This window comes from Esox lucius, chromosome 16 (assembly GCF_011004845.1).
Source record: "Esox lucius isolate fEsoLuc1 chromosome 16, fEsoLuc1.pri, whole genome shotgun sequence".
In the NCBI taxonomy this organism is placed as follows: Eukaryota; Metazoa; Chordata; class Actinopteri; order Esociformes; family Esocidae; genus Esox; species Esox lucius.
In genome coordinates, this window is record NC_047584.1 from 17416937 (window position 1) to 17441098 (window position 24162).

The 24162-nt window shown below is 39.6% G+C and overlaps 2 protein-coding genes across 5 annotated transcripts in view; both read right to left on the bottom strand.

Annotated features, from left to right (window-relative positions):
• Window positions 1-6007: 6007 nt before the first annotated feature.
• On the bottom strand, window positions 6008-10720 carry sp5a (Sp5 transcription factor a). Its single transcript, XM_010890932.4, has 2 exons — window positions 10413-10720; window positions 6008-9960 (listed from the first exon to the last, which is right to left on the bottom strand). The coding sequence occupies exons 1-2, from the start codon at window positions 10461-10463 to the stop codon at window positions 8890-8892; spliced, it is 1122 nt and encodes a 373-aa protein (XP_010889234.1). The 5' UTR covers window positions 10464-10720; the 3' UTR covers window positions 6008-8889.
• A 2237-nt stretch (window positions 10721-12957) lies between these two features.
• Window positions 12958-24162, bottom strand: part of myo3b (myosin IIIB) — a 69098-nt gene continuing 57893 nt past the window's right edge. For all 4 annotated transcript variants that reach the window (XM_020054522.2, XM_020054520.2, XM_034286983.1 and 1 more), the window contains 4 exons: window positions 22253-22353; window positions 21829-21875; window positions 21285-21439; window positions 12958-13443 (listed from right to left, as the gene is read on the bottom strand). In XM_020054522.2, coding sequence (XP_019910081.2) covers window positions 21307-21439; window positions 21829-21875; window positions 22253-22353 — 281 coding nt within the window. In that variant the 3' untranslated portion in view covers window positions 12958-13443; window positions 21285-21306. The remainder of the gene's footprint in view (window positions 13444-21284; window positions 21440-21828; window positions 21876-22252; window positions 22354-24162) is intronic.

Consider the following 24162-nt stretch of genomic DNA (forward strand, 5'->3'; position numbering starts at 1 on the left):
GGCTGCCCAACCCTGTTCCTGGAGATCTACTGTCCTCTAGGTCAGGGCTGCCCAACCCTGTTCCTGGAGATCTACTGTCCTCTAGGTCAGGGCTGCCCAACCCTGTTCCTGGAGATCTACTGTCCTCTAGGTCAGGGCTGCCCAACCCTGTTCCTGGAGATCCACTGTCCTCTAGGTCAGGGCTGCCCAACCCTGTTCCTGGAGATCTGCTGTACTCTAGGTCAGGGCTGCCCAACCCTGTTCCTGGAGATCTGCTGTCCTCTAGGTCAGGGCTGCCCAACCCTGTTCCTGGAGATCTACTGCCCTCTAGGTCAGGGCTGCCCAACCCTGTTCCTGGAGATCTACTGTCCTCTAGGTTTTCTCTCCAACTCTGATTTAGCACATCTTATTCTAATAATTAACTGGATGAAAAGCTAAATCTGGTTTGTCACAAATGGGGTTAGAGAGAACACCTACAGGACAGTAGATCTCCAGGAACAGGGTTGGGCAGAACTGGTTTACAGCATAGTTACTAATTGTCATAAGAACTGGATACACAAGGTGTAGGACCGTTCATTCCAAATACTAACTTAATGGTTTCCATGACAAAATAAAATAAATAACCAATACTACTGCAAAAGTAATCATAATAATCCAGTTATGAAGTGTGTGTGTGGCAAGAATGTGTGTTGTGTGTATGTGCGTGTGTTTGTGTGTCCCCACAAAGATAGAAGTCAATACTGAAATAACACCTGAGACAATTTGAGCTGGGTCCCATTTCTGGCATAGGGTTTAGATTGATTTTAAATCTAACAGGTGGTGTTAGTGTTAGAATTTTGTAGTGTTGTAGTTACTTTTAGGTTTAGACTTTTCAGGTTAGGATTAGATTGGTTAGGTCATTAATAATGTGAGATAATTGATGTTAGGGTGGGTTTTAGGGTTAAGACTAGGGTTTAAGGATAGGGAACATAGAATGCTTTTCCCCACAAGGATAGAAAAACAAATGTGTGTGTGAGGGTGGTTGAGTGTTTGGCGAGTCAGTCCATTTCAGTCTAATGGTGTGCAAATAGAAACTTTCTCTGAATCTATGGCATGAGATGCCCTTCTATATTTTTCCATGTTTTGCAAACGTGTAGTGCTTACTGCAAAATTACACTCACTGCCCAGAGAAATTCGTCAAGTTCATATTATGTTTACTTATAGCCAAATAATGTTGTACTCTCACATTGGATGCCAAGTTACTTTAAGAATTTACAAATTACTGACATATTTTCAGAGCTGTGAAGATTTTCAGAGGGCTTCATTATGGTGATAAGTGATCCTAAATAATATAATCTGCTAACCTACTTTAATAATTATTTATCACAATGCAGTTGTTAAAGATCGGATGTCAGATCTTAATTGTTATCCAAAAGAAAGTGAAGGATGCATTCTTCAGCACGTCGTTTATGTCTATAAACAGCAGTCTCCAGTAGATGGCGCTTTATCCTTCCGTTCAAACCAAATGATGCTTGAAACCACTTTGAAACTATATCACCAGTATGGAGCGAACGCTCACAGAATGAAAAGGGAAACACTATTGTAAATCATTTAAGGGTAATGTGAGACTTGAAAACACACATATTGAGTTGGCCATGTAAATATATTTTATGTTGAGTCGGTTATCGATAATGTTATCACTGATCAAAGAGCTTGATAGTCGCCAGTGATGTCTGTGAGGTTGAAGTGGTTGTTTGTCTGAACCCACAAGATCTGCAACTATCTGCAGGGACAGAGAAAGGGAACATTGAGGGTGTCTGTTCACAGGACCACCTGTTCATGCCCTGTGTAGGATAGTTGGACAGTGGAAGAACAATAGTGATCACAGCACCAATGTAACACTAATGTGGCCACTTAAAGATGCAGTTTGTGACTTTTGTGAATAACAAACTATTGAGTAATATGTTGTTCATATTTGCGTAGTCTGTAAGTAGAATCACTGTCATACCTAAGTGAGCCATGAAATTCCAAGTTTCAAACTGAGTGGTTTTGATGTTGTGGGGCACATGATCACGATCCCGATCACATCACCATGTTCAGGGGCCTGTTTTGTTCTGGCCGTGACACTTGCTTCTTTCAGACCACTTCATTGTATTATGGGATGTTAACCCCTCTTTCTGTTCTAATGTGATGCTCTGCCTGTTAACGATGTAAAATGTGTTACCCGTAAACAGCCACAATAAATAAAGGATTACTTTATTTCTCCTGCTTTACCCACCTCTCTCTGGTTTATAATTGATAAGATGCACTTCTCACGTCTCGCCAAGGTGCAGATCGAGTGGGAGACAGACTCCAGTGGAGCCCTCTGTACTTCAGTGTTTGACTGAAGCAGGCCTGTGCTCACTCTTTCCCTTTCTTCTTTCTCTGAAGGGGGCACCTGTCACAGGATTCACTTTGGCTGTCAGAGGGTGTCATGGGTGTCACACCAGTCACCTGGGTCATCTTCATTGCCACAGTAATCAATCATTCATGTCTTGTCTTTGCTAATGTGTCAGTCTTTGACTAAAGAAACAAACATAAACAACTTGGCCATATACAGTACATTGATGTGGGCACAACACTATGTAATGTTAACTTTTCAACTGGTGTCACAAAATCGGTTGTTTTGAAATACTCATTATTCATAAGGTAATAGCTTATCCAAAACACTCTGAATGAGCACCTCTTTGTGAAAATAAAGAAATCCAAATGGGTGCCAGATAACCTAATGGTTAGACTGAAATGTTGCTGGATTAGTTGTGCCCTTGAGCAAGACACTTAACCCTAAGTCCCTCGGGATAACACTAGTCCATTGTACACGACTAAACTGTAAATAGCAGCAAAAAACATCATAATGGGTTCTATATTTATAAAAACCTTCTGCCATGAAATTGATATGCTTTAATGTGAGACATTGTCACGTACTGACCAGTTTTCTAAATTCTCCTCTCCTTTCCAGGAGATCCTTTTATTTCATCAAAATGGCATGACATTTTCTCTTTATCACAACCTTTTTTTCTGTCCTACTAGAATAAGTCAAAGTTAGAATCCAATTTAGGAATTTTGCACGGTTAAACACCCAGCACCCTCTTTCTTTAAAAGCCAATTAAAATATGCAAAAAACGCAATCCTTTAATTTTCTCATAAAAATGTAAATGACTTAAAAAATCAAGTTAAAATCTGAGGAATTAACATCAAACAATGAAAAATAAACCTTTCTTTCTGTATTGAGTTAAAAGCAATTTGATAATGGAGTAACTATTGAAAGACTATCCTAAAAGGAATAAATAAGACTAAGTCATGACATCTGTGTTGTGTAAGAACAAAAGAGTAACTCATATCATGGCCACTGACCCCTGGTACAGTAAATAGACTAGTTTCATGCACCATTCTGTTGCATCTGTACTGCACATGTCCCATGAGCAGTCCACTTCTACCTACAGTGTTGAAGATAAACAGTATTCGACTTCAGGGCACTGTGGGCTATTGAAGAATAAGCTGTTTCAGAAACCACTGCACCTTTCTCTTTCCTTCCCAAATAGGTTGAAAAGGAAGGTTTTGAGTGAGGAGCAGAAGGGTTGAAATTAAGAGACCACTGCAAATTGAGCGCTTCTGCTCCTCACTCAAAACTTCCCTTTTCAACCTATTTGGGAAGAAAAGAGAAAGGTGCTGTGGCCTCTTCATTTTTTCTGGAGCTGTATTTAACCCTTATAAGCACAACCTGACTGCAGTCAACAGTCAAGACTTGTTCAATAAAGTGCTAAATAAAGATTCAAAAAAACAAAGTAGAATTTACAGTCTGGACAGTTGTGACAGAGAGGTGGTCGGAACATGACAGGGAATTTGATGCCTTACATATTGGAAATAAATTATAATATATTATAGCCATTATTACAGTGTAAATGCTACAGTGTGGCACGATGGTGATTCCTAAGACCCAGACAAGAGAGGTCATTTGTACATATTCTTAGTCAGGTGATAAACTAGCAGGAAGCTAAGTGTTTCTTCTTTTGACTTATTTCTACCCCTGTCTGCATTGGCTCAGCTTTCTGTCACAGAAGATTCATGGAGGGCCCCTATGCTACAAACCTTGCCCAGTAGGTCTATATCATTATATGAAAGGAGTGCAACCTCTACAAAACAATTTTCCCAAAAGACTCAACTGCCTAGAAGGATTTGGCTTTCCTTTTGGTGTATTTTTTTTTCTTCCCCTTTTCAGATTTTTGCAGAGTTTTTACTTAAAATGTTATCAGATCTGCAACCAGAAACTACTATTACATAAAAGAAAACAATTAACACAACAGAATGATACTTCTTCAATAAATTTGAGGACATTTTATGGAAAAAGTTATCAAATCACCAATTCCCCTTTGTGAAAAGTTAATTGTCCAACTTACATGTATGCTACATTATTGCCAATGAGTTTCTAACATTACCACAGTTGAAGATCTGATAATATTCAGTATAAAGATTATACTAGAAAAGATTTTTACACTGCACTGCAGTCAGTCATGAGCTTCTTTAAGGAGTTCAGTATACCTCAAAAAACTACCTCTAACCATTCAGTCTTGGTAGTATGTACACACAACAATTACTCATCAATACAGACCTGTCACTCAATTCCTCCTGCCCGCCACCTCCCAACCCATTATCTCTCTATTCTTGAGATCCCTAGGAGGTAGGCTTAGCTATTTCATCATCAACATGAGGAGATTCTACCTGTCTCCACTAAGCTATCTCACCAATACTGAATCTACAAAACCAAAGACATTATACATAGTCAGGTTGGAGTGAAGAAAGGATAACAAAAGGCCAAAATGAATGTTTTGTAGACACTACCAGTACTTCCTAGTTCCCGACTTATCACCTGAGGTTTTGTAGCCATGTGATGCCTAAGGTCAAATAAGATAAGAAGATTCCTTCACCAAAAAACTGTTAAAAAAATCAAAATACACTTAATTTTGTAGATTTTTCAGTAGCCACACTTTCTCTCTATGACAGCTTTGCATACTCTCTGCATTCTTTCAACCAGCTTTATGAATTAGTCACCTGAAATGCATTTCAATAAACAGGTGCTTATTTGGTACATTTCTTTCTTTCTTAATAAGATAGGGTGCCATATTATGACAAGAACAGCTCTGATAAGCAGAGAAACAACAGTCCATCATTTCTTTATGACATGAAGGTCAGTCAGTCTGGGAAAATGCCAAGAACATTGTAAGTTTCTGCAAGTGCTGTTGCAAAAAACATCAAGCTATGATGAAACTGGCTCTCATGAGGACCGCCACAGGGAAGGAAGACCCAGAGTTCCCTCTGCTGCAGAGGATCAGTTCATTAGAGTTACCTGACTCAGAATCTGCAATTAACGGTCCCAAAGATTGCAGCCCAAATAAATGCTTCACAAGTAATGGGCACATCGCAACACTGTTCAGAGGAGAGGTGAATCAGGCCTTTATGGTCAAATTGCTGCTAAGAAACCACTACTGAAAGACACCAATAATAAGAAGAGACTTGCTTGGGCCAAGAAACACGAGAGATAGACATTAGATCGGTCTTATGATCTGATGGGTCCAAATTTCAGTTTCATGGTTCCCACCACTCTGTCTTTGTGAGATGCAGAGTGGGTGTAATATAAATGAATTTTGATTTGTTCAACACTTTTTGGTTACTACATGATTCAATATGTTTTATTTCATTGTTTTGATGTCTTCACTATTATATACATATATCCTTGAATGAGTAGGTGTGTCCAAACCTTTGAATGGTACTGTGTGCATATATATATATATATATATATATATATATATATATATATATGTATAAAATATATACTGTATATAACTCATTAAGGATATACAATATACTCCAAACTGGAAAATTACAGTATAGTTTATTGTTTCAAACAGACTTTTCTGTTCATCTTTATGAAAGATGCCAGTGAATTTGGAGGTGATGTAATATAATGGTCCAGCGGTCTTAGCCTGCTTGGTTGATATGTTAGGATGCAGCGCGGGTTTGGATTCAGGCCATTGCTTACAACAAAAATAATGATTGTATATATATTTATGTTTAACATTCTGAAGTGTTGGACATCAACTGCTATGGACAGGACAACCAGAGAGTGAATTTATGAATATTTATTTCATACAATGAAACAGAATTTACCACAGTAACTAAGCTTTGTTTTTACAGCTGTGTAGACATTCTGTATAAATCCAGTTTATTATAGTCATGGCTATCTTGGAAATATAAAGGCAATCAGTGACAAACAAAGCCTTTGTCTGCTGTTAGGAGCCTCCATGGATGTTTTCAAGGCATCTCTAGAAGTCACAGCTTCATAATAGGATAATGAAATTTGGATCAAGGCTTAAAAGTTCAAATGGTGAAGACTCGTCTCTGTGACCTCCCCCAATGTATTGTAGTTCACAATACCCCCCCATCTTCCCTCCCCTTTCCTGTGTGATACTTGTACTGTAGATAACTACTGTTCCATCTATGGAATGTGGAAAACCTCTGTGGGAAAACTGATTGAATGCCTCAATCGGAAATGTTTAGATATTAATTCCAGAGTTTGAAAGGACCTGTTCACTCAAACACTAGTTTGCTAGTTCTCAGGTACAGGTCAAGCTAAAAGCCTTAATCTTCTTGTGCCATAAGAATACACATTTGCGTTAATGTGCCCAACGTATACATTTTTTGCAGCTTGAAATTATTTCAAACAATTGTAGATGCGGGGAAAGGGCTGGCCATTTTGATCAATCTCAAAACCTTGTTACTGCATTGGTTTCAGCAAGTCGTCCCAAACCAGGCACACTACTAAATGAAGATAATGCTACTACAATATGGACAAAACCACAGTGCACACATTAAGCAAGGAATCCGGTACCGATCACAAGATTAATTTCATCAACATTTGCTATGAGTTCCCTATACTGCAAATGCAAGAATGTTTTTTTTTCATAGAGAGGAGAATCACTTCAATAGGCCTGTAAAACCCCCACAAGTACATTTCAACAGCAGTTAGTCCCTTACAATAGGGGGCGCTACAGCAAGGAAAACAACAGGCAAACTGACTGCTCAAAAGTTTGACCTTTTCATCAACAGCAGTTTGTGGATATACTGTAGTCGTGCATTTCCTGAAGCACAGGACCCAGCGTAACATATCCTGATTAGAGGAAATCTGGGACAATATATAGATGGGTTTTGAATTAACGTTAACACACTGTCAGGTAATTGTTGTTTCAGTCGCCCGCTGATGTTAAGCTTATCTGTGTTTAATTCAAAATTGTGTACGGCTCATTCAGTATGAAATCCTGCCTCGACTTCATTCTACATTGTTGGGACTTGAATTAAGACTGTTTAGTAATTCAGTGCCTGCAGTATTACTAATCCATGCATTAAAACACACTTTAGTTTCAGTTATCAAGATACTACACTTTTTCTCTCAAGAAACCTTAAGCAGAACAACATTTTTACTAATGATATGATGCTTTTTACTCTTGTATTTCTACACATAAATATCCTCTGCACATCAACATAAGATGGCCAATAAGATGTTAGGGGGAACTCTGTCAATACAATCTCTATACACTGACTGGACTCCAGTTACTCCACAGAAAAATAAGTTCCTTCACACAGTATTTTTTAATCACTGGATTGGTACCACTAGTGGGTCACAGACAATTCTTACTGGGTCTCAGAGAAAACTTATTGAGGAAACTTTTTTTTTTAACTTGAGTCGCTGGAGATGTTAAGACCGTAGGTAGGTCACAACACAAAAGTTAGCGAACCACACTATTTACATAGTAACGCAAACGTATCTTAAAATATCTTGTGTCCAGAACCTTGTTGAATACATTTCAATTAGGTTTTTTACATTATAACAATTATACCCACATCTAACTTGTAAATCTAGTTATTAGAAATCTCATCAGTTGACAGTGGGATTATTTCAAATACAAGCCATGTTTGTGTATAAGGCACAATACTGATGAGTAGGACCGGCTTCACTAATTATAACTTAGAGACCACAGACTATGCTTTTGCAAGCTCTTTTTGTTATTGCATATGCCAAAACCAGAAGCAAATCCTTAAACAGGTGCAACTGAATCTTTTGCCTAAATTAACCTTCTCTACATGTCAATACTGTGTTTAAATTATTATTTTAAATGTTTTATATTCTTTCAATTATCGGTCATGCTATTATTGGATGTCTAACTATTTTCTAATTGTTTGACAAAGTTTTCAGTTTAGTCATACAACTTTTTCTTTATCAATACATTCTCAGGCTTAATAGCAATAATGTCTAAATGCTTTAGACGATGATCAATTGATATGAATCAAGCCCTTTTGAAGGTAACCGCATAGTGTGGAAGTCATTATTATAAAAAATTAAATAAGACTAATTCTGACATGGGAACATTTTATATTTTTTATTCTCACACAGTATTTGGGTCATATCAACAATAGCATATCTTTTCAAGAGCATGCTAAAACACCCCACATGGAGTGAAAACTGACACTTTCATTCAACAAAAGCTATTAAATATTATTTACAAGAAAGTTAAATCTTCCACCGAAGACAATGGTCAAAACACAAGTTGAAACTTGTCTTTCTTGATATGGTATAGACAGTGAACACTAGCTCATGGGGTATTAAAGTAGCCTACATTTTTCCAGGATCCCAATTAAACTTGATGAGTTAAATGTCATATATACAAAGAAAATGCTACACAGACCAGCAATGTTAGAGAAATTATTTTTCTGAATGTAAGAAAAAGCAAAGTAACCCAAAATTATAGAATCGTCACTTTGTACTTGAACTAAGTAAATGACTTATATTGCACTAGTTGGTCTATCTTGATTACTAATCAAGACTCTAATGTAGGCTTACTACATGTTCCTCATATCTTCCCTTTTCACGTGATGTTCAAGTGTCTTCTCATGACACTTCGTTTTTTTGTTTTGGTGAGTTTTTACATGTTTTGCCAAATGGTCACTCCTCATGAACCTCTTACAACAGTCTGGACAAACAAAGCGCTTCTCTCCTGTATGAGTCCTCAGGTGCCTCTGAAGCTCATCAGACCTGGTGAAACTCTTGCCGCAGAAAAGCCAATTACAAACAAACGGACGTTCTCCCGAGTGCCATCTGAGATGAGCTTTGAGATGAGAGGTTTTGCCATAAACTTTCCCGCATCCTGGTATGTGACAGATGTGTTGTTTTTTCTTTCCGGGCTCATCATTTGAGGTGGATGACTGACAGTTTGGACACCTGCATCTCCGGCATCTTCGGGCTGTTGCGAGAGGAGACTTGGTGTGTAGAAGAGCAGCGATTTGAGTCTGATACTGCGCGAAGTCTGTATGTCCCATCACCAAGCCCCTCTGCAGTTGGAAACGGTGGTGACCAAGGGATTGAGTTGTAATTGAGTGGTGACTCACGTGATTTCCCTGTTGGAGACTCCACCACGGAATATCCTCCCCTGGGTTAGGGGACAACTGTCTCTGTTGTTGGTGAACAAGGCCAGAGTGTCCCGTAACAAAACCTGGCATGGCAGTTGGCGCTGCATACGTTACAGCGGGGACGTACGTGGGTGGACAAGAGGACTGTAACGACTGCATGGAACATGGTAACATCTTCACAGGGGAAAAGTCATAGGGATATGAGGGATCCGCTGGAGGGGTGAGAGGGAGCTCGTGATGGGCGGTAAATGAGCTTTGGATGTGGAGCTGGGATTTAGATGATAGTCCAAAGGTAGAATTGCTAGACAGAGTGCTTTGAGGATTCCCCTCATTGCTCCAAGGATGAAAAATTCGTGACGGTGAGCCTAAGGTAGTATCGTAAGGAACCTGTAGGAAATCTGCCGGACTTGATCCGTGGTGGTGTCCGATCCGGTTACAAGTGGCAGCTAACAGCGCCAGTGGGGAATGTTTGCAGTTCTCTGGAGAAGAGTTCGGAGTACGGTCCTGCACAAGTCAAATAAATAATAATTAATTATGGCTCTAAACTTGACTTAACTAAATACATGTCTGCAAGAGTGTGTAACTATTGCAAGAGTTTGTAACTATTGAAACAAACTTTGACACTCCGGCTGTTAAAACGACATTCATTAGCCTAATAATAGCCACGTTGTAATGTACTCTCACTGTAGCAAAAATAACCTCTATTAATTAAAGCTCGAAATGTAACATTATCGTTAAATCTGGTAATTTTATCAGATTCAGGATTTCATACATACACATTTCAATTATTGCACACCATAAACATTATTATAATTTACACGACCATTCGCGTAAAAACTCGCATTACGCGCTGTCTAAATTGTTATTTAGGCTAATCTATACGCATACTAACATTTGTGAAAAGGATAAATAGCGATCTGTTAAATGAAAACGAGAGCAAAAAGTTTTCAACAAACCTGAAGAAAAGCCTGGAGTGTTTCATTCCGCAGTACAGCCACTGCTGCCATGGTAAACGTTCTCTTCCTTCTTGTTAAAAACAAATCACAATAAAACTAATTGAGATGAATGTAAAATCGTAGAAAAATGTATTGACGTGGTAAAGTCTTCACTCTCAATACTTCCTCTCCTCGAGATATCCTTGGACTATCTGGAGAGTGAGGGATCACTTCTTAGAATTTGATAAGGACTTTGGTGGGCCGCCAGCCAGTCAGAAATAAGATTTATTACTTTGAAGTTTGCCGCTGCCCAATCATCAAAGAATAGCGGCTCTTTGAGAGGGGAAAGCAAATCCTTTGAATCCACAAAGCTCCTATGGTGTGTTTGTTGGTCTGGATAAAAGAGCTGATTATTAGGGGGGATGGGAAGGGAGGAGATAAAGGCGGGACAATTAATGAAGTAATCACTATGTGGGAAATGTATATACACAAATAATTGGATTTTCTTGATCAAAGACCCCCGTGCCGCCTGGAGACCCTGGTATTGGATGCTGTAGTCATCTGATCCTCTTTTTGTAATTAAGGATTTGTAGCAGAACCCTATGTGACAATGTGACATTGTTATCTCTCGAGATCTCCTAGTGCCTAGCTGTTTGATAAGTTCAAGAGGACTAGCCTAGCTAATGAGACCAAAGCAAGTGACTCAACACAAAGTTCATGTCGATTGGTAAGCTTTCTTAACGTTTTTTTAATTATTTTTTTTTTTACATAAAATAAAACAAGTACTTTATTTAAAAAGCAAATATGATGTTTTTAACCAACAAACAAATAAGAACATGGCTCATACAGAACCGTTTTCTGAATGTTTTATACAGTGATTATTTTGAATGTTTAAGGTCATCACTACTTTTGATTTGATTTTATCATTATCCAAAAAATAAAATCATATTTGTACTTTTGGCACTCTGGTGCTTTTGGGCACTGCTGGCAAAAGTGTAGGCTGTCGAATACACTAAGCTTCAAGTGACAGAAACATTTGCAGAAGCCAAACAACTTTATCCCATACCCTTCCATACCACTAATGAATTTCAACATAAGCACAGATGTGTATCTTTGATCATCCCGTTGGGGCATCAGCCAGAAATGTAAAGTTATAGTGTGGACTATTCAAGTTTCAGAAAGGGTTGTAATTTTCACTTCAGAATGTTGCCTGGATTTGACCATAAGAAAGAATATCAAACCCTGCAAAATGTTCATAAATTATAACGCACACAACAATTCACAAGTTCTGTTGCTGCAGGATTATGCCCTGCTACAGATAACTTACTCAAATGAGGATAAAGCATCGGTATCACTTCAATTAATAACCAGGGTGTTCCTGCATGATTGAACATAACCTATTTAGATAGCTCTCCATCAATACAGGTGTCAGAAGTGACAGGGAGAATGATATCTTTGTTGTGTTTCCTGAAAAGTTGAACCAATGCAGTGGTCTGGGAAGGAGGAGTTCACATCCGCAAGAAAGTGGAAACAATTTTGAAGCCCCCCGCCTGTTTCTCCGCCTTGAGCTTGTTGGGCTTTTATAGAACTGGCCAAGCACAAGAGACCTCTGCGCTTCACAATTGGTTACAAAAAGTGCTATGAAGAAGCCTTGACCTAAATAAAACAAAGAAACAAACAAATCTTTTTCTTTTTGTTATAAAGGCTTATCTTTGCTAATAGTAATTATATTCCATCCCAATTAGTCACCAAACCTTAATGAAAATTAATAAAAAAAAGAAAGAAAACTTTTGTAAGACTATTATAGCATAGTAAACTTCAACTGTAATGAATTGGAAGTTTGATTCTGGATCAACGCAGTGATCTTTATCAGGCTTCCCTGCAGAAACAATCACTGTCCTCTCAAATACTTTGGAGGGGCTGATTTTGAATTAGATCTGTTCCTTTGAAGGGATTAATGTTCCCGCTCCTCTCCCACGGCTCTACCAAACAGTCATGGGGGAAAGGGGGAGTCCTGCTGGGCAGTGAAGCAATCCCGATTCGCTGCAAAGCGCAAGGCTGCCTGCTTGCTGGAGTGGGCCAGCCACATTGAATCTAGAATTAGTTGTGGTCTGTGCCTGAATGAATCTTATTTACCACTCTGGTCAATGAAGACCAATTAATACAACATGTCAATATGGATCTAATTTCCTATGCACACCATTGCTGAATAACACAAGTTGTGTATATCAATCTTTATGCTCCAATAATGTCAGCACTAATCCACTGCTATGAGAACTACAAGGACTGCCATGGGAGTGGTGTTTGTTAGGATAAATAAAAAAATGGCCTGAGGAACAGCAATGCATTATTGTTTTCATGAATGAGACCGAAGGCATTTACAACAAAGAATTTGTGACTCAGGTTTAAAGATGATAATGTCATATTCTATATAGTCTGGAAACATAATTTGTGGCACACAAAAACAGGCTTTTACTATAAATGCATCTTTTACTTTATGTATGACGTGGTTATATGAATGTGTGGTAACCCTTCTGTCAGTTCAAACAAGAGCCAAAGCTTTTTGTTGTGACTATGCTTTATGTATTTTACTTGCTTCATTAGAATGGTACAAAATGTTGACACAAAGAATAATAGTGAAAACAGGGAAATGGTAAAAGCAGTATTCAGTGAGTCTGCCAAGAAAAATGCCAACCTGCATATTACTGGCTACAACTCTGATTCCACAAGGAGTGAATTACAATGTTACAATAAACTGCTATTCTACATTTTACTGCATAGAAAGTTTTACATGGATATAAAAACTATTGCAATTGAAGCATTTCCAACAAAGATGACATAAGCTAAACAATGTAGCTTGAGTAGTATGTTAGTGGAAAAGCAAAAGCATTGTTCGAACAAATCATGTTGCTGCTGAAAATAATTACTTTTAACTCATAAAATCTTACAGAAAAATAAATAATAAAACTGATAAATACAATATACAGTGCAATACAAGTCTGACCATCAAAATGTACATTTCTTTTTGGTTGAGGTCAGGTTCAAAGGCAATCTGTAAAAGAAAGAGGGACAAATTTAGTTTACAATATGTCATTCATTCCCTTGTTATTACCTTAACATACATTTAGGCTCAATAGCTTATTCTGTCTACATAAAAGTATTTGACTGTTTCACATTTAAGTAACACACATTGCCCCTAAAACCGCATGTGGAGTAGCTGAAAGTGGAGGTACATCCGGTCTTATAACATATACAAGACATTGACAATGAGAAGTGCAGCTTTAAGCGGGTTCGGGGCGATGCCACAACATGAACCTCATTTTAACTTTTCATATTCTCTGGACAGTTGGAGAGAAAACAGGTTCCACATCTGTCTCACACAAGAGACATGAGAGAGGAAGAGAGAGGGGGGCTGAGAGAGGGGCAGGAGAGGGGGAGAGCAAGAGAGGTGCTCCAGGCTACTGGGTACTTGAGCCGATATAATGGTGTCTCGTATGAGAAAACATCTGTGAATTTCCTCAGTGATCTACAACAAAGTATAACTCAGAGCAGTCACTCAGCAGACCTTTGAAGTTGCTCTCTGACAGAAAGCTGCCATTGTTCACAGCCCCCAACATAGAAGAGCTTCAACTTTGGTCTCACTAATTTTCAAGATTTTTCCTGCAATGCGATACAACTTTTTTCCCTTCCCCAAACCTATGAAGCAGGGGATCACTGCATATTCAAGAGCAAAGCCATGGCAATGTGCAGGCTGACTCGAGGTCACGAAAGGAGGGAACGGTCATTTCACCTACTCACAGCCCACCCTGTTAGTGGTAATCCAGCCCTCCCACAATAATTCTCAGGGTCAAAGCCTGCTCTGCCAGGAAAGATGAGAAACAGACATATCATATCAAGCAATTACGTTGTGGGAGATGCCATCCGGGGACAAAAGCACCAGAACTACTAACTGCATGTGAAAGTTCTCACTGCTCAGAAATGAGAAGATTGACATGACAATACACTATGTAGAAAAAAGCAGTCAGTCTATTATACTGTATGTTGTGTGATCATAAGTGGAGATGTATTCGGGGGGGGGGGGCGACACACAGTAATTTCAACCTGTCATGTCTTGGCTGCATCCTATGGGACTGCGCTCTACAGTAAATTAGGTTATTTCATGAATCACTAGGTGATATGATCCTGCTCCTCATAGCAGCGGCAGAGGCAGAGATTTCTCAATTTTGCCTCCCAAAACTACAAGGCCACAGTGATTCTCACACTGTTACCCGCTCAGCGTTTATTCGGTGGCAGCTGGTCCAACCATCTGGGTGAGCAGTGCCGAGGCAAAACAAAACAGGTTACACCTTTGGCCGTGCCAAGTCTGCCGGTGCCCCGTTCAGTCCACAAACTGAGAGAGGCTAATCACAATTTCACGCTCTGATTTCTCAAACCTTATTCCAACACCAAAGGCACAAAAACTTTTCACGCCAGTCATTTTACATGATGCGTGATGTATGTTGCGCTGCTTCGTATCTACTCCTTTACTGGCTTAATGTGTTATTGCATGGGTAAGTAACCCAAGGGTTGATTGCTCGCTTCTCACATAAAATCTTCTGAGGATAAATGGTCATTAGCCACCCAAATTACAGGGAAAAACTTTCCAGGAAAGGTCCTCTCTATCTCATCATGCATACATTTTCTATTCATGCAAATGTGGGCAGCTCAACTGTGCATAGAATGCCCTCAACAAATTGCAGGTGTGAGGAAGCTGAAACAAAAGCCAGTGTAACCTTAATGGCATCCCCTGTTATTAAGAGGCCTTTGATGTGCGTACTCAACAGACTCTTTTATCTCCTTCTTCCTCGATCCCCCCTTTGCACTCTCTCCCCTCTCTCCCTGGCTCAACCAGTTTCTTTATTAATGCACTCTTTAGGGAGCGTTCTTTTGCACAGAACCCTCAACACATCTGAAATCTGTTTGACGTTCATGCCCGTCCATTTCTTTGGCATCGATCATTAGCTTGCCGAGAGCGTCTCGGCGTTAGGCTTGTGAAGAAGTTTGCGCACCTGTTCAGCCACCCAACGCACCCATGCCCCACCAGTTGTAAAAAACCCAGTATCACCAGAAAACACTCACAAAAGACAAATTAAAAGTCCTGCCATAAGCCTTTGCTTAAGATATAAATGCATTATCATATAAAAAATATTACCATATGTCTAACTAAGGTAGTAGGTTCCCTGCTGAAATTCTTTGATGCAAAGCTAAACATCTGTATATCAAAAGCGCACAAACTGCATTAAAACAGTGTCTGAAAAGGCTTCTCAAGAAACATTGATATTCAAAAACTCTTCCTTTGAACTCCATGGATATAGAAACAGGACAATGTTGGCCTAATCGTGTTCGCTCTTTGAAGTAAGACATCACTATTAGGTGAAAAGGTAAATGCGCTCCTAAGGAAAATAAAAGCTTTTCATAATTTGTAAAGGCTGTTGCTCGAGATATCAGAAAAAAAGCTCTAGTATGGTTGATATGAATGTTTTTAGGCTGTCTGTAGGTTTAATGAAAACAGTCTATGGAGTAAATAGTTAAAATGGCAAGAATAACATCAATGGTAACGTTAACCACATTAAATGAGCCCTCTGTTGTCCCAGATGCAGACAGATTTAATGAGGGGAAAACAAGAGGGGGCTGCGGTTTATGAAAAGGTATTAAACAAAACAGGTGTCTGCCGTTAATTCTTTACCTAACACAGACGCTCTTAGACCCACTGTTTCTGGGTGGTGTCCACCTGTCCATTCAACACCACCACGGTGACTTTACCTTTGGTAGGCAAGCTAACAACAAGTAGGGTAACATTGTTTACCATTTGATGCTGTAAAGGTGGGGAGACACAAGGAGAGTCTCCCAGGGTCCAGGAGGTCCTTTTAATTACAAAAAATGGCAGGGATGAATAACAAAACCGTGGGGCGGGGCTTCTTCCTCTGCTGTGGCTTAGAGCTGCTTTTCTGGGGCCCTTTTGTCCTCCACTTGATGAGGCCTGATTGAGGGAAGGTGTGGCAGCTGGGCTGCGTTCAAGGTCCCTGATTCACAGTCCTGGGCCAGGTGGTTCTCCCTTGGCCGTTGGCCTGATGCTGATACAGGAGAGGCTGCGTTAGTGCCACACTACATAATCGAGTACCCAAGGTTGTTCTATACACAGATCACCTCCTCTCATACGCCCAGGCAGGCAATCAGCCAGGGACTTAATTTGGCAGAGAGGAAGAAGGAGAGAAACACCCACTTACAGCACCATATGTCACCACAGTCCAACCTTGTTATTAAAACGAGTAAGCCTATTTGAAATTCCTCTCCATGGTAAAACAGGGCCGAAATAATCAAGGGAGCATGATCACACTTAATTGATTCAGTGTACTTTTAAGACGCACTACAGGGTGCTGTGGTGACCTATTTCAGCCGACTCTTCAGAGGAACCAAATATCCCCAGTAAGGGAATAATGCACAACCAGTATTCTAATTACTGCTGGATCTGACACTGTACAACCGGAGGTGAAGTGCTTTTGAACTAACTCAACACCACATTATACTGAGACCAGGATAAAAAAGTCCATACGAATTCCGCACAGCCCAGTGTTTAAAGGACACTGTAATACAATGTCAATTTTTTTTTAAGGTTCGATAACTCTTGTTATGTTAATGTCGATATATTTAGAAACCAGACGTTAAGTCTCTTAGTACATTCTGTACAATCCGGCAGTTAAATTTTCTTCAGCCAAAGCTTCTGAAAATAGCATTTCAAAGTTATCTCATATAGCATCTAAGTCATAATCTCTGGTTATAGAGGTTCACCCATTGAATAAAAAAAATATTTGACCTTTGACGTTGGAGGAACAAAGTAGATTTCATTGGTCCTTGAAATGTGTTCAGCCAATATTATCCCCTTTAAGTATCTATCACCTAAAAAAACAAGATTTACAAGTATTCTGTTTTATTAACTGCCAATAGTCATGCTAATGACTAATTACACAAGTATTAAGATCACTATTATAACATACTACCACATCATGTCTCGCTATGTCAAATGAATACAACATGCAAGCTAACTGTTGAAAGTTTAAGAATCCCACAACGTGGGAGTGCAGCTTGACCTGGTCCTGACCCTTCCAATAAGTAGTAGTCTTCTCTAATGGGATCTTAGGGCTTGTGAAAGCCCAAAGGAATAAGACGAACTCTGGACTTACTGTGGCTGGTCCTGCTATCTAGGCAGAGCTCTAATGTTTTCCCCGCTGAGTTGGAAGGGATCTTCAGTCATACCACCCTACTCTTCCTATTAAGATCAAAATCTTGGTTTGTGCCCTGGGGTGTCAACAAAAGGAGATGCAGTAAATGATATGCAAATTGGAAAAAAGCACTACAAATCAACTTGCCAGCCCCGCATTTCTGATACATCTTAAAAGGAAATTCACATACTTTGGGTACTCTGTCAGTACAAGTGTCTGCTTTTGGAGATTCAAGAACACAGTATCTAACTTAAGAAATACATTATCAGAATTACTGATTGTCTCCAAAGGGTTAAATAATAACATTGTTTATTCAGATATCTCTGAGCTGAAACCAGCTTTTGAATAGTAAGACATGTTACTTAATAACAGGATTGTTACACCTCAGTTTTAGTTTAACACAGTGAACAGAGAATTAATTAGATGAAAATGACACAATGGTTTATTATTTAACGAACCTAATGCAATGGTAAATCCTAGGGCACATATTTTTTCTATCGCAAGCCACAATGATGGGCAAGGCCTCCAAAGTGGTGCAGCAGTTTAGTGAACCACCACAATCTAGATTCAAGCATTGATTATGCTGTAGCTGATGAGCGGGAAACCTGATGGGTGATAAAAGTTGCCCAGTATCGTCCTGTTGTTAGGATCCACTGCATGGATCCATCTAATTCTTAGGAAGTTATGACACAATCTGTAAAATAAATAAAAAACACCCAACTTGATTTTGAGCCGAGGTGGACCAGATCCTACCAGGAACACAAAAGGGATTGGGCTGGACCTGTACAGGTGTCAACCCCAATGGATCCAACAGATGATGCTTTATCATAACATCAAAATGTTTACTTGTCTGAATGTTTCATGTGTATTCACTGTTACAAAATACCTGATATGGTGTGCACATAGCTTTTTATTTTGCAAAGGACTTAACAAAAATAAAAATAAAATTATAAAAATGAATGTACAAAACAACACTACACAGTACATAACAAAATTATCTTCAAAGTATGACTAGCTGCTTCGATCAGTGGGAGACCAATCTTTTTATGGTCTTGTTTACATTACACTACATTTTCCAAGACATATATCCAAGCAACGCTAGATTATTTTGTTGTGCAAACTTGCAGATATCAATAGCTCGAGATGCCACCTTCAGAGGGATCGTGCGCCACATTTGTGATAGTCACCCTGGAGTTCTGCAGGCGTGAAGACAATTGTGTCGGGACTGTATCAAGTTTCAGTGATCGAATATGCTCTGTGCACCAGCGTAGTAACGATTTACTTGCAGTTTCCGGTTTACTTACTAATACTCATCCGCATTAGTAAACACCTAAACTCACAACAAGATGAGTGATGCTGTTGTACAGAAAAAAAAGAAATATAATGTACGTGACTGATTTAAGTTTCAAGGTACAAGTGGGGCATCATTTTAATCAGGAGAATGTCCTCTTTTTAATAAAATATGGCTTGCGCCATTCAATGACTTCAAACACTAGACTAGAAATAGTAAGAAAAGGCGATTTTTTTATATACTACCACGTAATGCAGGTTTAAGCGCAATTAATATCATATAGGACCAGATGTTTACTTCCTATGCCAGTTGTTATTTTTCAGTTTCGTTGTGAAATGAGGTTACAGTAGTAAAATAAAAGAGTAGATCTGTTTTGGTGCTTTTTTGAGGCTATGGAATTTTAAGCTTAATTCAGGTTAGAAGAGGCAAAACAAAGGTTCGTTTCAATTCACTTGCTATGAGGACGCGCTAGCATCCAGCTCAGCCAGTGTTCTTTTGTCGTTTTTGAGGCTAGGGTGAATTTTTATGCGTTCTATTGTCCTGCCTAATACTACACTAAAAAGGAACACATTGCTAACTAGCTTACACCACAGTAAACTACTTACCCTCATAGTTGTGCAGATAACTTGATCCGTAGAGTTTGAATCCCTTATTCCGCTTGCTTGTTGGAGCAGAGGACCAGGCATCAACAATTCGATGGACATCACTAATGCTTATTTTAGGCAGGTCTTGGAGACATCTACTAAAAACTGAAATTTTGGGTGACACGGGTGATCGCCTTAAGTAAACCGGAAACTGATATGCCGACATCTGGCTAAAGCGGGAACTTTGTCCATACGCTTGTGCACAGAGCCTATTCACAGTCTCAAACGTGCTAAACTACGCTATGGAAATTATTGTACTAAATAAGATAAGTCTATCTACTGTTTTATTCACTCTCTCTTAATGTAAAGAAGGATTAAGGGGTTATTTACATTACGAGAGAGAATAAAAATGCTAGAGAGACTAAACTTAGTGGCCATAAATTGTAAGGAAATTGAGCAGTACGCATGCGCACTGCACAAAAACCTGATACAGTTCTAATTGACAAGGCAACAAGGGCCAGGTTAGATGTGACCAAGAACCCAAAGGACCCTCAAAGATTCAGAGGTTTTCTGCAGAGATGGTAGATCCCTGTCAAAAAGGAAACCATCTATGCAGCAACGGCATCAATCAAGTCTGCATGGGAGAGTGGCTAGACGGACACCACTCCCGAGTACAAGGCATATGAAGGACTTTGTGAACATGAGGAAATACATTACTTGGTCTAATTAGACCAAAATCAAGCACTACGTCAGGCAAAAACAAGTCACTGCTAATGGCCTGGTTAAGACCATCCATCGGGAAGCATGGTGGTGGGAGAATCATGCTACTGGGACTGAGAGACTGGTCAGGATTAAGAAAAGGAGTAAAATACATGGAGGGAGCAAAATACAGAGAGGTCCTTGCGCAACAGGCGCAGACTGGGGTAAAGACTCATTTTTCAGCCCTACAACGACACAAGTACACAGCCAAGACAACACTGGAGTGTCTTCGGGACAAATCTGTGAATGTCCTTGAGTGGCCCAGCAAAAGCCTGGACTTCTGTGTGGAGACCTGAAGATTGCAGGTAACAGACTCTCCCCAACCTGACAGATCTTGAGAGGGTCTAGAAGAAAAAATGGGAGTGCCAAAATCTAGTTGTGCAAAGCTCGTAGAGGTATACCCAAAATCACTTGAAGCTGTTTCTACAAAGTACTGAATACAGGATCTAAATACTTACATGAAATATAAAATATATATATATATATTACAAGAAGAAATTCTAAAAACATGTTTTTGCTTTGTCATTATTGAGAATTGTGTGTGGATTGATGAAAAAACCTGAAATGTAATTATACATTTACATCCATAAACAAAGAAAATGTGGAGAAAGTGACGGGCCTTAAAAAAATTCTGAAGGCACTGTAAAATACAAGCACACACCTCTTTTCTGTATCATTCCTTCTAGATAAAAGAACAAGCCTGAAGAGGAATAAACGACACCATAACTAATCCCTACATTACTGCAGCCTATTTGCCTGAATTGAGAGGTGTGTGGGGGAGGTGGCAAGGAACAATGAACTGCTAATGTGAAAACATGGTCGCAGTGTTATATTAAAGAGAAACGTCTTGATTGCGTATATATTTTGGTTCCATCCAAATACACATGTATATGGGAAGTATCATTAGTAAATATTTTAAACTATGTGTGTTATACATCCCTGGAAGTTGGGAGAGGAAATGTTCTTTCAGGGTGTCTAGCTACTGCTCTTTGACTCTTACCAGTTGACAGGGGTTGTAAGGCTCAGCTCTGACTGACGAGTGGCCCTCTTGACAGGGTGGGAGGGGGCCCAGTTGAGCAGTCTTCCTCTGGGATTGACTCCACCGCTGACAATAATTTGTAGTACTCATCTTCGCCGTCCAGGACTTTGATTTGGCTGTGATGTTCAAGACAGAAAAAGTATGACAGGGAAAAGGTTAGACTGCTCTTTCAAAAATGCCCCTGACCAGTAAAGACAGACAAGTCATTAAAAAAGAAGCCAGTTTAATCCCTTCAAATACAGAAAATATATCTAAAACAGACAGGGGGAAGCCTCATTTTAGCACACAGATTATACATACAAGTCGGACCATCAACAATTAAAATTAGCATGCTGACAAAGCCTTAATATGTAGCCATCTCTAATGGCGCAAAGGAGCTCAAAAACCTCTGTTATTTTCAGCGCAATATTTACATGATAGGAAAACAAAATCTGTCTGGATTCTCCTATTCCACAAAGGGCCTGCTCTGTTTAGAGTTGCTGTAAGTAGGAAAGCAGTTATTTACCCAAGTTTTCTCGGCTTCCTCTTGCTCCCCTGATAATCCAGAGTTCTCTGTGGAAAGGGCCAAGAGCACACAGTCAAAAGATGAGCAGAGAGTCATTAATTTTTAATTCAAAGTGATTTTGTGTTGAATGCGAGCAGATGCTGATAATATCAGAAGTCACAGCATAATTTTTTTTGATCAAAGGGCTCAAGTGAGCCTGATGAAGCATGCATCTTGCTCAGCTTTGATAAACCACATCAATTATTCACCGTGAAGGCAGACATCCTGACATGAAAGCAACAGATAAAGAGCATAAGCACATGTTCAAGACAAGAGGCAAAGAAGTGTGGGGGTGGGGCTCCGGGGTCTGGCACAGGTAGATTTAATTGTATTATCATCTGGAACCAAAGTCAGACAAAGGGCTTTATCGCCACTTTGAACTCACATTTAGCTGGTTGTAGTAGAGGCTGTCTTCAGGGCTGTTCAGCAGTTTGGGCTGCTGGCCCCGTCGGCGATGGGTTCGCTGCGGCAGCTTGAGCACTGGACCTGCAACAGAGACAAACCCCTGATAGACTTGGCTGCAACTGCGATCCCCTCACAAAAACCCAAACTAAAACACTCCCACACTGATATAGAGGCGTAACAGTGCCAAAAGAACACCACTACAAGCTGAGATTCATTCAAGTTACACTGAAACAACATACAATGAGGTAATACTGTAAACCTAAAAAACAAACCACCAATGCATAAAATAGTCCATAAAAGCTGTTAGAGACATGGTGGTGAAAAGCAAATATTCCCACAGTCATGTAAATTGGGTTCATCCCTTATATAGGACTAAAGAGCAAAACCAAGTTAAATGTGGGATTGTGGCACTAGCAGATCAATGAAAACTCGGATGTACTTCTTGGAACCAGAGTGTGTAGCACTGAATAAAATCATGTCGTTTGCCATTAATGTTTCATAGCCACTTGATTGTATTCATAATCATAGATGGTGTTACAACTTCAGCTTCTGTTGTAGAAAATGACCAGGCTTACACGACCATCTGATTAGTCAAACATACGACCATTTAGCCAAGAGTGGATCTTTTCTGGAACTGTACGGTCAAGTTTCAAGATTTATGAGTTACAAAAGTGTGTTTTAAAACTCAGACACCTTTACAACGAGGCATCTATTTTTAATGTCAGATAGTGTTTCATCTTCTACCCGTGGTTTTGGGTGAGACAGGACATTCCTTCCTTCATCATCTCCTGTTACTTCAGCTTCCCAACCTTGACTAAAGCTGCATTTACTTTTTCCAGCTTAACACTACTTTGTACTCACTTTGAACAGACCTCATCACATCTCAATCCTATACATCAAAGCTCAAGAGTTTTTTCCTCTGCTCCTTCTGCTTTCTTGATGTTATTCAAACCAGCGTAGATTTACTAAATTCACACAACCCTGAAAATGCCCATGGAGATGCTGTCATTTCATTATGTCTGCACTTCTAATGTGGATATTTTATTTATCAGGAAGCAGTCAGAAAGACTTCTTGTCCCAAAATGTCAGGGCAGATTTTCTTTCCATTGCAGTTGCTCAGGCATAGTGGAAAGAACCAACATTATCATTGAAAACAAAACCTTATGCAAATGTTGCTGAAAACTGTCCTTCAATTTGGAGTATCTAATGCATGTATATTAGCTACTGGCATCAGGGGAATCAACAATTATACAATTGCATCAATTGATCAAAACAAGCATGAGATCAGTAGGTCAGAGCAAGGTGCAGTCAGAGTTAAGATTGCTTTCCACCTCACAGGGCTAACAAAACATTTTATTGCCTGTTGGTTTGAAATCGATGTGCAGGACATGCTAGTTAGTTTGTCAGCTGACATGCAATCTTGATAATAAAATTAATTGTTCAACCTAAACCCTACCCAATTTCTGTCCAGTCAGGCCTTGCAATTTCATTTTGAAAAAAAAGCATGGCATCATAGATGCTTATGGCAAAAAAATTACTCATAAAAGCATTACATGCCTGACTGGAGGAGATTCATGTTTGGGGTCTGGGGTGAGATGTTTTCTCTATTCACTTTACACTCTCCTTTCTGAGTGAGTGGCTGTTGGCTGCTGTGAGTGGCTGTTGGATCCCTGTGTCTGTGAAGTCCAGGAGACAGAGAGAAAACTCCCAGTTCCAACATCCCAATTTATCTGGCCTGACCCCAGACATTAAAGCATATAACAGATCTGAGGATGGGTCAGGCTTCCTATCTCCGCCTCTGTTTGGCAAATCGCTGCCATTTGATCCAGGCCAGCCCCAGAGGAATGCTGTTCCTGCAGATATCACACAAGTGCTGAGGCTGCCAAACAA

Coding starts and splice junctions, on each gene's coding strand:
- sp5a (XM_010890932.4), bottom strand. CDS start 10,463: ATGGCAGCAGTGGCTGTACTGCGGAATGAAACACTCCAGGCTTTTCTT. Junction 9,961..10,412: donor CACTCCAGGCTTTTCTTCAG/GTTTGTTGAAAA, acceptor TGACTTGTGCAG/GACCGTACTCCGAACTCTTC.